Source organism: Rhipicephalus microplus, chromosome 3 (assembly GCF_043290135.1).
Source record: "Rhipicephalus microplus isolate Deutch F79 chromosome 3, USDA_Rmic, whole genome shotgun sequence".
NCBI lineage: Eukaryota > Metazoa > Arthropoda > Arachnida > Ixodida > Ixodidae > Rhipicephalus > Rhipicephalus microplus.
In genome coordinates, this window is record NC_134702.1 from 216792976 (window position 1) to 216806490 (window position 13515).

General features: G+C 43.3%; 1 protein-coding gene across 5 annotated transcripts in view; it reads left to right on the forward strand.

The window, feature by feature from the left end:
• Positions 1-13515, forward strand: part of LOC119170217 (venom metalloproteinase BumaMPs1) — a 336963-nt gene that overhangs the window by 266398 nt on the left and 57050 nt on the right. For 2 of the 5 annotated variants that reach the window (XM_075888613.1, XM_037421312.2), the window contains 2 exons: positions 5181-5289; positions 11039-11179. In XM_075888613.1, the coding sequence (XP_075744728.1) occupies positions 5181-5289; positions 11039-11179 (250 nt within the window). Of the gene's footprint in view, positions 1-5180; positions 5290-11038; positions 11180-11499; positions 11590-13515 lie in introns of those variants that run through there. The other 3 variants (XM_075888614.1, XR_012894142.1, XR_012894141.1) reach the window with 3 other exon arrangements.

Genomic DNA, 13515 nt, shown 5'->3' on the forward strand with positions numbered 1-13515 from the left:
CTGTGCGAAAATTATTAACGTGAAGCATTTCTTAGCAGATTACGGTGATTTTGAGCCCATCTAATTATGTAGCCGTTTACGTTTGGGTGCTCTCGTGATCACCTCCTTAACTTGGCGTGAGCCAAATTAACTTGGGAGGTTAAGATAGTTTGACGAATAGGACGGGCTGGTCAATGCATAAAAATTGTCACAATCCCAACGCGTACGTCGTCAGACACTTACCGCCAGACCGTGTCCCATACCCGCAGGCAGGTATGTGCCGCTGGTGCGTGGGTATGTGCCACAAGTGATTGACACTTAGTATCTAACCAGGAACAACGAGAACACAGGTTGGAAATTTGAACGCGTGAAGGTTAAGGAACACCCAACATCGTTAGCGTCAATACAACTAAAGCTTAGAATAAATGTCAGTATTAAGAAAAACCTTACATGTGGTGCATTGACCCCCACGAATGCAAACATTAACTTTTGGGATCTCAGCACGAATCAAACTCAAGCATTCAGCGTGGAAATCAAGCATTCTACCACAGAACAACGCCAAGTCTCAGACATACCTTTCAATGAGACACTGATCTTCGTGAAATGTCCATAGTGGTTGTGGTTCTGGCTACAGAATTTTATAAACCATCAAACCATCACACATGTGATTCTTTGGTACAGCCGTCACGCCGGGTTAACGTCACATGAGGTTAGGTGGCATGCGCTGAATTTGATTTAGCTAGCAGTCGATAGTTATAGCGCGAGAACAAAACGATAACACAGAGACAAGAAAGACACAAAAGACACGAGCCTGTCTCTGTGAGCTTGTCTCTGTGTCGTCATTTTGTTCTCGCGCTATAGAACTATCGTCATGTCATACCAACTAGCCCAAGCTGCCACACTTCTAAGTTGTCTAGCAGTGTTCAGGGCCAGCATCTTTGCGAGATCAGCACTTCAAATCAGACTGGTGTGGCTAATACGCATGTTCGAGTTCGCATGCTTGCGCAAGTTCAAACAACTGATTATAGAAACGTTTGCAACGCTTCAACGTATGTCTGTGCGTGCGTCTATTTATGACGTGTTGCTTAATAAGAAAAATTGCGACACAGTCACCTTCCCTCGGCCTGCTTCGCATAAAGTCGATTCCCAGGTGCGTGGGATATACCGAACTTTCACCTCACGAAATTTGAAATCGATGGTTACAAGACCATCTAATTATTATGCCCAATAATGTGGTTATTTTAATGCATGCCCCGCAAGCTGAGGGTAAAGCTGGCATAAGAGCATTCTGCCCTGAACTTGAGTGGCCCTTTTTTTATGACTGCCTGATTTTATCCTAGTTTATGGGTGAATTTACGGCCATATTATTAGCTCTCTGAATGTTAACAAGTTCAATTACAGTAGTAGCAATTATCACTGACTTATTATCTGTGTGTTCTTCCTCCGCAGCTGGTAAAATGCCTGTACTAAAGCTTCTCAGAATACTAGTTTCCACGCCCCTTTCTTGTGGGCACTGAATTTAGACAAAACAGTTCATTTTTAAACGAAAGTGCTGAATATTTAGCAAAGGCGATGATTTTGGTGCCAATCATTCCGCTTTTCCTACTGACAGTATACATTACAATTGCGAGATTCCGCACGCTAAGATCAAAAAAATACTTATAAGACATTTTCTTGACTGCTTCTACTGAATACAAGTACCCATTATTTTCCTGGAGCAGTGAGTTATCGCGATCGAGAATAAGAAAATGGCTATAACCAAACATCGTTGCCGGGTTACCTCCCTCAAATTTTACCTGCATAAACCACACGCGCTGTCTCTTGTGTAAGGAGAAGGAAAAAATCAGCCATTACTTCCTATTCTGTCGCAGGTACACATCATTGAGGAGAAGATTCACAGCCCCACCTTTTCGATACTTGGGTCTGGAAATATCTGAATCAGTTGTTCTATCACTTGGCGCCTCAAATCTGGGCTACATTCACAGGGGTGTTCACTACGTCATAATTGATTGATATGTGGGGTTTTACGTCCCAAAAACACCATATAATTATCAGAGACGCCTTAGTGAAGGGTTCCGCCAATTTCGACCACTTGGGGTTCTTTAACATGCATTCAAGTCTGTGCACACGGGCCTACAACATTTCCGCCTCCATCGGAAATGCAGCCGTTGCAGCGGGGATTCGATCTCGCGACCTGTGGGTCAGCAGCCAAGTACCTTAGCCACTAGACCACTGCGATGGGGCGATTTCACTACGCCATGGAGAAATATATCAGACAGACTAAAAAAATATTGAACTCAATTCTTCATACTTTTAAATATTCAACAATAAAATTCCGTAAATAAGTTTGTTGTATTAACCATTCCTAGCCTATACGAGAAGTAGTGGGAAAAAACACTAAAAAAATAATTCACCCAACACTTAGCCAATCCTCTGCATTGGGCAAGAGCCATGAAAAGATGTGAAGAATGACAAGTAGCAATAATCGATCAAGCACCACAATTTTCTAGGTCATCCTTAAATTTCCATCACATAACCTCCATTATTTTAAAACTGTACATTATTTTATAAAATCACTCAATTCTTGGCCAATCCTTCACAGTGGGTACGCGCCATGGGCAATAGGTGAAGACGAACAAGAACAAGAACGAGAACAAGTTTTCGGATGCGTTGTTTTACCATCCCAGTTTCGCCAATACTGCTTACGTGACTGCGCTAATATTCTGAAATGCTTGTCTGCAATGGAGAATAGGTAATTTTGATAAATTTAACGATTTCGAGCATTTAAGGTATTGCTGGAATAAACAGTGGTGTGTATCTCGCCAGTTAGAGGTCACTTATACCAGATTGCGCAGTACAGTTCCACTACTAAATTATTACTTTAACAAAGCTCGACTCAAATCGTCACCGCTTTGCATTTTTTGCAACAAAATTGAAAATATTGAACATTTCTTTTTATTTTGTCGTCGTAACTCTTACTACAGAAAAAGATTTTTAGTAGCCCCATTACAAAAGCTAGGAATACAACTAAGCCCCGCCGCGGTGGTCTAGTGGCTAAGGAACTCGGCTGCTGACCCGCAGGTCGCGGGTTCGAATCCCGGCTGCGGCGGCTGCATTTCCGATGGAGGCGGAAATGTCGAGGCCCGTGTGCTCAGATTTGGGTGCACGTTAAAGAACCCCAGGTGGTCAAAATTTCCGGAGCCCTCCACTACGGCGTCTCTCATAATCATATGGTGGTTTTGGGACGTTAAACCCCACAAATCAATCAGGAATACAAGTAAATCTAACAGTACCTTTATTACTTCACGGCAGTTCATTCAGTCACTGCCACAGGAATATATGGTCCACTGTGTTGGATTACATATATGCAACTAAAATATTACCGTGCTAGTGAATCCTAACCTTTTCAGATCTTTAGTTTATAATTCGTAGTGACTTCTGTCAAAAACAAGAGAGGGTTTGACTGCGTGCTCAGCAAACATGTTGGTTTATTGGTAGTATTGTCTCTAAACTAATTTTTCAGATTGGTTTTAATTTCATTTTAGTTTAATTTAAGTATCCTGCCGCCCGGTTTTTGGCATATCCCCCTCTGTGGGTGAGCGCCATTCATCTGAGGTCATCAGCATAACAATCAGCATCTGATGCGTTGGAGCATTGCACGACCTACTCATCACGCAGTTCACACTGTTTGATGACTGGTTGTTCCGTTGATGTTCTCAAACACTTAGTTACTCGTATTAACGCGATTCCTTTCCCGACATCAAGCTTGCCTGAAGCCAGTTTAGAACCGAGTTCCAGGTAACCGCTTGGCTCAGCGGTAAAATACCGGGCTGGCACGCAGCGGAAATGGATTTGAATCCCATTGTGTTCTTAGTGTTTTTCATTTATTGAGTTTTTTTTTACTTCTTGCGATACTGGTTACGTACACCGGCGGTGGCGGCGGAAAACTACGGAGCCCCACGTTACCCATGTTCTGATCCTATAACTGCTTTCTTTGTAAAAGGCGTGCTTCTCGAGCGCATTTTTTTTCCCAACCGTGTAGTAATGCTATGTTTATACAAAATGCGTTGCCATGTGCGACATAGTAGGTGGTGACAATGGCTATTTACACGTCACTCTTTTTTCAGCCGATTAATATTCTCAGCTGTGTTTGTCTTCCTGATTATGATTATTCAGGTTCTACGTTCTCTTTGCAGAAGTGCTGCCCCAATTGGGCTTCAATGTACCAAAACCGTTAGGCTGCTCCTTGGCGCAAAGGCGAAGTGTAATATTTTTAATGATGGCGCCGCACGTGCTCAAAAAAGAACAGATAAATTTAGACATGTGACCCTCCAGGACGCCTATATAATGACCAAAAACAGCTGTCTGCCATCATCTAGTATGTAGCTTGTATAGTAGCTTGTTGACAACGCAACTTGTACTGGCGTCGTTGCTATGTATCTAACCTAATTGCATTTTGGTGAACGTTTTGTGCGCAATTTCAAAAAAAATTGAAGACAGGAGTTCAAGGTGTCCTTCATCGGTGTCTTCAGTTCTTTTTTGTAAAGTATGACCAAGTAGTCCTTCGTCAAGTTTCTTCATTTATAATTGTACCGGAGAAGCAGAATATTTTGAGGACACGTGTATGGGAATATTTGATGAATTACAGATTACTAACTGCTGCTGGAAGGAGCCCGATGTGTGATTGGTTATATCAAAATTTTGTCAGCGCTCACCTTATTTTTGCTACATGACGCTTTGAATGTATAGCTTATTCAACTTTTGGACTTTTTGAAATCTTCAGTGCTTGTTATTTCAGCGAAAATTTTAAATAACCTATGGAACCCACACCGACTTTAAACTGCTGTTTCACAAAAACTAGAAATGATTGTGTCTACTTTTGTGATCTCGTGCTTAGCTAATGCCATTTCTGCCACAAGTGCAACTATTCCGGATGTTGCTCGCCATACCCTTTTCTTGCAAAAGGTTGCATGGTGGCCTAGTTGGTATAGTTTCTCACAGAAATATTAGGAGCAAAAACAAACAGCAGACGCGAACTTAAGAGACTGCGCTCGTTTGGCTTCTCTTTTTTGTCCCCTTAGTTTGCACTACGAATGTTTAAGTATGAATTACTTTTTTTCAATGACCATTCAAAATGCCTCCTTGTCCTTTCTCCTACAAAATCATAAAGTTCATATTCACACCGCCTGCTATCCAATTAGGAATTGCACCTCTGGAGGGTATGTGCAACGACTACAGTGTCGCAGTGGTAAAAGATACGGCTGGATGGTACACTGGTCAGCACTCTACAGTTCACGAACTTGGACATTTGTAAGTGCATGAAGTATTTTCAACACGTTATTTTTATCCGAAAAGCTATTGCACATATACAAGCGTTTGTAACCTCATCGCAGACTGTTGCGGCGTTCTCTGCGTTTCACTCCTTCCTTCGATTTGCAGAAATAAACGTGGTCTTCCACAGGGCGCTGCCACGTCATAATACTGGCAATTATTTTGCCACGTGGACATACTTTTTCACGACTACGTTGTCAGGATTCACGAAGGAAATTTTAACCATATAATGGCGCAGCCCACAACGAAACGTGTAGAGAACTTCTAGATTTCGCACATTACACGAATAGCCTAATGAATTGTGGAGCTAACGTGAGCCATAGCAATGCAGAAATTTTCGACTCTTAACCTAGGAAGATATCGTGTTCCCTTCACGGTTATTTTACGGAAAACACGCAACTATGACGGTCGCTCTCAGCATGCAGCATGCGTAGCTTGTACTCCTAGTTACTTTATTCGCAACCGTGTAACAGGCACACATCTTATTCGTCACTGCCTTGTGATATCAAATGGAAGTTGTGGTTCCATCACGTTACGGGCGCCCCCAACAATTCTTAAACCACGCGCGCAGTCGGCAGAACACGGCACCAAAGCCCTGTCATATGGTCGGTTTACTTGCAGACGAGAAGGATCCCTCCTCCAAGGCCGACTCTACCCGACAAGTCAACAACTATGAAGGGCCAGTGACGTAACAGGCCCACTGACGGCCACAGTGTCCCTACCTTCGAACAACCATGATCAAGCCATCATTGGTACAGGGTTGCCAACAGTAGGGTAACTGCCCTACTTGTAGGGTATTTTCAGGTGTTTTTTGGCAGCGTAATGTAGTAAGGCGATGACTTAAGATACATTCACAGTTACGCTTGCAATTGATCAGGCGAAAAGGTACAAGGTGCACGTGGCATATCAGAAGGAAACATTCCTGGCGAGATCCCAATGGTACTGTCTTCGTTCTAATGCCATCATTGCAAAAGACAAAAGTCAATTCGTCAAGCATCCCAGGAGTGCTTTTTTGGGGGGGATTTTTTATAATCATTTTTAAGAACATTTGGTTGGTTGCGTCAAGTAGCTTTTAAATTTTGTGGTAGTGCTCATTATCACTTATCAAGGTGAAAGATTTAGATGTCCCATCAATGATGACATATCGTGGTGAAGTGGTGCCGTAGCAGGCGTGGTATATTCTCGCTGCGTCAGTGCAACATTTTTTTATATTTCATTTCATCCTTTCTAATAAATCAGTTTTAAGTGACGCCTATCTGTGGTCGGTTTCTCACATGTGTACATCTTTTGTACCGCCTTCTAAGTTTGGCTGATACCGCCTACCAATTTGATGCTGCCGCTCCGACGAAGGTTCTCACTGATGCCAGTGGCGCCGGACTTGTCCTAATAAACGTCCTTGCATTAGGAGCAATGTTTCCTCGAAGAATAGCCTCGAGTGGCTATTGATCTCCTTTTCCGCTGTTCTCATACAACAATCACGACGGATGTGATCAGGTGAGGCGAAGATACGTGTCGTTACTGACTATTTTATGTTCTTCAGCGTGTCATTTTCTGCTTAAAAAATTCATGAACCTGAGTTAGCATATTTCTCGTCTGCCATCAGCATTTGTGCAATTGAACAAAGAGTACATAATCTGCTGACACAAAAGGCTACAAAGCTTGCCCTAGGACTGCCGCCAGCCACCTCCATTGACCGATTGCTTCGCATGAGAGTTTACAATACGTGGGAAGAACTCAGTGAAGCACACCTCATCAACCAGGTCGAAAGACTCAAGCTGACACCCACAGGGCAAGCCGTCCTTCTACGCACAGGGTATAAGACCACCCTAGAGTCCAAAGAGGAACGCAATGGCAAAATACCGTCACAGCTCCGAGAATGCCTTGAAATTCAGCAGATTTCTCGGAATATGTATTCTCAATATCACCGAATAAGGCGGCTCGTCAGGGTTAACATTATCCAGGAAAACCATGGCGATGACCCGCAGGCGCAATACGCGGATGCAACCAAATATCTGGGATGTAACACCTTCGCGATTACTGTCACTGATTACAAGGGCGCGGTACTGGCATTGGGGACTCTCCTTGCCAAACGTGCGGAAACAGCTGAAAAGGCAGCTATAGCACTCGCCACAAAGACGAGTGAGGGTCCAATCGTGGTCTTTACCGACTCCCAAACAGCGGCATGAACCTACCTGAAAGGCGGGGTCTCCACGGTGTCGATTGGGCTACTAAAGCGCATGGACAATCATCCTTCGTACTCAAGTATCGTGTGAATTATGGGTCACGAAGGTCTCCAGAGAAATGAAGCGGCACACACCGCTGCCTGCGAATGCGTCAACCAGCCATTCCCTAACGAGGTCCGAGGCACCTCCCACTCAACAGAAGCAGAGACAAGAAAACCCGTACTACAAACGTATCATGCATTACTGCAACATTATCTGGTCGAAGGCAGGTCACATCTTCCACCACATCCAAAACCCACAAGAGATGAAGGAACTAACTACAGGCGCTTTCAAAGCAACACGTTCGCCCACGGCGTACTATCGCCCCATATGAGGCCAACGTTGCACAGCTACATCTGTCCCCACTGCAATGTGGCTGACACTCTGGCGCACCTCCTACTGCAGGGCAAAGTAAGCGTCCCAAGGCTACAGGCAGCAGCATCAGAGGCGGACGAAGACCTCCTCAGTGAAGCGCGGGTGGCTGCGACCTCCCAGCTGGACCTCGTCTAGCTGCGTCAAGTCATCACTCGAGCCCGGCGGACTGTGCATGACAGAGGGTTCCTTGAGTAAGAAACCCCCTCATCTTCACTCACTATCTTAATTCAATAAATATTTTCTTTGATTTCTCTCTCTCGCATTCGTTACATGTATTGCCAGTTCTCCATTTCTATCATCATCATTCTCCACTTCGGGAAACATTTTCGTCACCTTTATTATTGCTTGCGGTTTCAATTAATAACTGCGCAAAATATACAGCCTTTTTTTCTTTAGGTAGAGAAGGCATATCTGTCACTCAAGTAAATCCTCCGGCAATACCAGCGCCCAACTGGTACATCTGTATCTAAAATCATTTGCAGAAAGAAGACATTGTACGTGTACCAGAAACTCAAATTGTTAAGGGGGTACGGTAGGGTAAATAGCACGTGTCAGCTTTAGTGTAATATGTTCGCAATAGCTGCAAGTATTTCCATTAAATTTAACGTGATCAGAAAGGAATACCACTAGGTATCAAGTGACATCCTTTTTTATGCCTAGGTGGCCTATCCTTCCTACGGCCCACTCCCAATGATGATGATGATGATGATGACCTCTTATGGATGGCGCTCACCCTCAGAAAGGATGGGCCAAGAACCGGGCGGCAGTATACTTAAATGAAACTAAAATGAAAATGAAGCCAATCTGAAAAAGTAGTTGAAAAATAATACTACCAAAAAACAAAAATGTTTGCTGAGCAAGCGGTCAAACCATCTCTTGTTTTTGATAGATATAACTACGAATCATAAACTAAAGATCTGAAAAGGTTGGGGTTCACTAGCACGGTAATCTTTTAGTTGTGTTGATGTAATCAAACACAGTGGAGCATACATCCCTGTGGCAGTAACCATATGAAGTTCCGCCAAGTGATAGAATTACTGGTAGATTTACTTGTATTCCTAGCTTTTCTAATGGGGCTACTAAAAATCTTTTTCTCTGATAAGAATAACAATGGCAGAATAAAAATTAATGTTCGATTGTTTCAATTTCATTGCACCAAATGCATAGCGTTGACGCCTTGAGTCGAGCTTTGTTAAGGTAATAATTTAGCTGTGAAACTGCACAGCGCAATCTGGTATAAGTGACCTCTAACTGGCGAGATACACACCACTGTTTATTCCAGCAATAGCTCAAATGCTCGAAATCTTTGAATTCATCGAAATTACCTTTTTCCCATTGCAGGCAAGCATTTCGGAACCTCAGCGCTGTCCCGTAAGCCGTATCTGGCAAAACTGGGATGGTGGGCCCACCCAGGGATACTGCTGCTAAAGAGTCCGCCATTTCGTTCAAATATAATCCGCGGGGGACCGGTACCCATAGCAAATGCAGTTTTTTTATGTTTTTCGGTACTAAATGCCAAAACGTATTCATCAGCTCTGCATTTACTGCCGCAGAAAGTGCATTACAAACTGATAACAAACCTCTAATGATAACTGCTAATGATTCGCTTGAGGGCAATTTGCGTAGGGCAAGAACAATGGCCAATAATTCTGCAATGAATACAGGGGTATAATCTGGGAGTCGAATCGAAAAGGACCAGTCGGAAGAAGGAGAGAAGATGCCAACCCCAGCCTTTTCTTTTGACACAGATGCATCAGTCGCAATGATATTGCTTATCTCTAGGTGAGCTAGATAATCTGCTAACTGGTTATTTAAATACCTATGTGCGAATTGTTTCGCGTTATGAGAAAATATATCAAACTGTATGCTAAGCATTTACTTTAGTTTGTTTATTGGACCAATATGTTTAAATTTTACATTCAGTTGCTGTAGTAGTGCTTGTGCAAATACTATTTGCGGGGTGTGTAGTCGCGACCAATGGGTTTCGAAAAATAAAGCCAGTTCTTGAATGAAAGCGTAAAATGGGAGTCTTTGGTGTGAACTGTATATATTTAAGGATGCTTGCACAGTAAGAATTTTAAACCTATTTAACAGAGAAGGTAGGCGAGCTTCCATATACAACACGTTATTTGAAACAAATTTTGGTAGACCCAGACACAAACGCAACGCTTCTCTTTCCAGCAGTATTAGGGGTCTCGTTTTATAAGCTGCGCTGCCAGAAAATAATACACATCGGAATTCTATGATGGGCCGCACATAAAGTTTATATACCATTATTAGCACATCTCTTCTTAAACCCGCTTTACGGTTTGCGAACTTCCGTAGCCACCCGATCGCCGATGTTGCCTTAGAGTACACATCACAATTTTGATGAGGGTTCACTTTTTCTAGGTACGTTTTCTTCACAACTACCAAAACGATTTTAATGATATTCAGCCATGTTATTGTAGAAACTGGAAGGTTGCATCTGAATTTAAAGCTACTACATTTTCTTGAATTTCTTTTAAAAATAAATTTTATGAAAGCACAGAGCCACAGAGAGAATGTACAGTTATGAATTTTTCACAGCTCGACTTTTTATGAAATCACCAATTTAATTTAGCTCAAAATGCTTCCAACTTATTGCTAACGCATACTGTTTCATCGAAATCGATTCAACACTTTTTGAAAAAGGTACAGTTAATATTAAAAACTGATTAAAAAGAGCAATTTGAGGAAAAAGAAGTTCTACGTGCGCATACTGCTTACGCCAGAGGGCGCGACGTTTCAGCGGCCGTTGGACGATAGGCTTCCACAGGTTTGTTCCTTAGAGTACCGTGGGTTTTTTTGGTTACAAAATTGCAAATTCAGTTTTTAGGTGGTTAACCCTACCATACCCACTTATTTGTTCACCTGGTGGACCCGTTTTCTAAAGATGTGCGCCGAGTACAACTGCGAACAAAAACCTACCTGTCTCATGTGAATTCACTGAGAAAGGCAGAACCATATACTGGCAAAAGAAACTACTCCTTCGTTCACTTTCACTGCCAAAATTTATACTACAAAACAAAATAATGCCTTGCGAGGTGCTAATTGCCACTCTTAAAAGAAAATGCGTGCAGAGTCATTCACGTTCTCGAATTCGATTGCAGGCTCGGCGCCTATCATGACGGTGAAGGCAGCTCAACAAAGTGCCACGCTGCGGATGGCTATATTATGAGTCCTAAATCGTATGGAGCCAATCATGAGAAGTTCTCGAGTTGCAGTCTTGCAGCAATCTCGAAGTATGTTAGGTAAGTAATCTCGAAGCCTATCTCTCATCTCTAAGCCCGACGAAAGACCCTGGGTATGTTGAACGCTTGCTGAGAACAATTCGGCCTATATTTGAATGTCACCGCATTAAACGCTTGCAACAAGCTAATTGGGAAATAATATAACCACACAGGGTTCCCTTCGCGTTCTTATGAAATCACTTGAAGGTGACAGAGATATCGTTTTTGTTTTGAGTCGGTCTGCTGATGCGATATATTTCATATGCTGACTCTAGAGTGAGAGCCTCCTTCCCCCTTGGATTTGTGCATTCAAATCTATTCGCAATGCTCACGGCCTATAGGTGGCACGACGTGCAATCCAAGATGGCTATGGCAGAAGCATCAACCAGTCAACTCACATAGGAAAAGATAGGACGCACGGACGTGCTCCCCGTGCCACTTCAACCGGATGAACTCTTGATTGTCAAGTGAATGTACATTAAACCAAAGTACTTTACCAACCAATAGGAACTGCTGAATGTTGGCTACTTCATTTCTCGCCGCAGTTCAAAGGGTGGTGGTGTCAGATGATCGACCTTGTATTGACGATGCTTTCCGTATTACTGTGCGTGCTGCAGAAAACTGCGCGAACCAGAATTTATGTATGACCTAACGGCACTTAGAGATCTTTTGTGCCGAGCCTGTCAGGCGGATTCGCTACAGTGGTAGGCCACCGACGAACGGGCACCGTCGCGGCTGCACAGGAACAAATGCTTAACGTAGCGATGGTTTGCAAACATATTATGCCATCATTATTTGCACTGTATGCATGATGTAGCTGCTTCTTCAACGGAACACAAGCATTTAATTTTCCATTAAGTATCACTTGTGTCACAGCCATGATCAGACTCTAACCGTGCGCAATTCCCTGCACTTGGATGTTGCAGTTTTTATCAGCATAATTGAAACATGGGTAGCGAAACGAATAGATGCGCGCAATTTTTGGAACGTCAAAATTGCGAAAGTTTGATGTAAAAAACGTCGTTCAAACGGCACCCTTGAAATGCAGGAGAAGTTAGCGTAGACTGTAGTTGTAAATGCATATTTCATTGCTCTAATCATTTTGCTTCGCTGGTCGAGCTCGAGCGTGTTGGCTGCATGCGACGCTTTGTAATATACACTGTAATTGTGATACATTCAGTGCACAAGAAAAATTATGCTTTTTTTGAGCTCGCAGAAGGATAATATACAATAAATACAGTCAAAGTGACTTACGAGCGGGAAAGAACTATAACGCACGACGGGACGTGAAGTGCAACTATCTGCTCGTGAGTCAGCAGCTGATCGTTCATCGTCGCGGTCACTCTCAGCGCGTTGACAACCAACTCCATCCAGCGCAAAATTTTCGACTTCAAGCCGGTTTGTTTGAACATAAGTGCTGAAAGTAATACGAGGAATTCTCTCCGCCAAGCGACTTCGATAGCACCAACAACACGTCACTCACCATGCACAGCACCCACGCGGCTTCACTCACCACGTTTATCTAGGGGTGTGGAGACCATTTTGCTCCAATACCCGGCAAAAGAGGAATCGCTTGCAGTGCACTGCCATCTATCAAAAAACGTAATAAAAAACAAGCGGTCCAGCGTAGGCCAAGGTTTGGAAGTACAAATCGCGAGCCTGCGCTACATTCCGCGCACACCAAATGCTATGGGATTCATGCACTACAAAAGGACTGAAGACTGCTATACGGACACGAAACAAGGCGAGTTTTAGCCGAAATGATCAAACGTTACGATTAACTATCTAAAATGGCTGCAGAAACTCTTCCGAAGCTCATATGTGTACACTGTGGGCCATAAACAGAAGTGCGCATCGCCACGTATTTTTAAGAAAACTTTGCGTCTCGAAAGAATGAATCATATTTATCGTGTCACAAACGGTCCGGTATATTCACTGATGCATGAAACATAGAAAGTGGTTTCTGTTCGTTTTTTGCTGACGCGATAACACTGCGGCAAGCACCGCTGAAAAAGGCAGCATTGGGAGCGTCTGTTTATTAATCAACCATGCGAGGGCGCTCCCGAATTCCGCTAGGCGGCGCGACAGACTATGAACATCTCGAATAACCGCACGGGTGCCACCATGATGAAACGATACTCAGCTTTCGGGTGCCGCCTCATTTGTATTTGTCACTGCATGCTGGAATCACCCCTAGCAGTTTTTTTTCTGTTTCATTACGCCCTGTTTCGTCACAGTTCAAGACTGTCACATGAAGTCAACTTCTTATGTCATGGTAACGAAAAACGCAAACAACAAGACACCATGATTCACACGACGCTCAAAAAAGTGGGCAAAATCGGCCACACGGTCACACA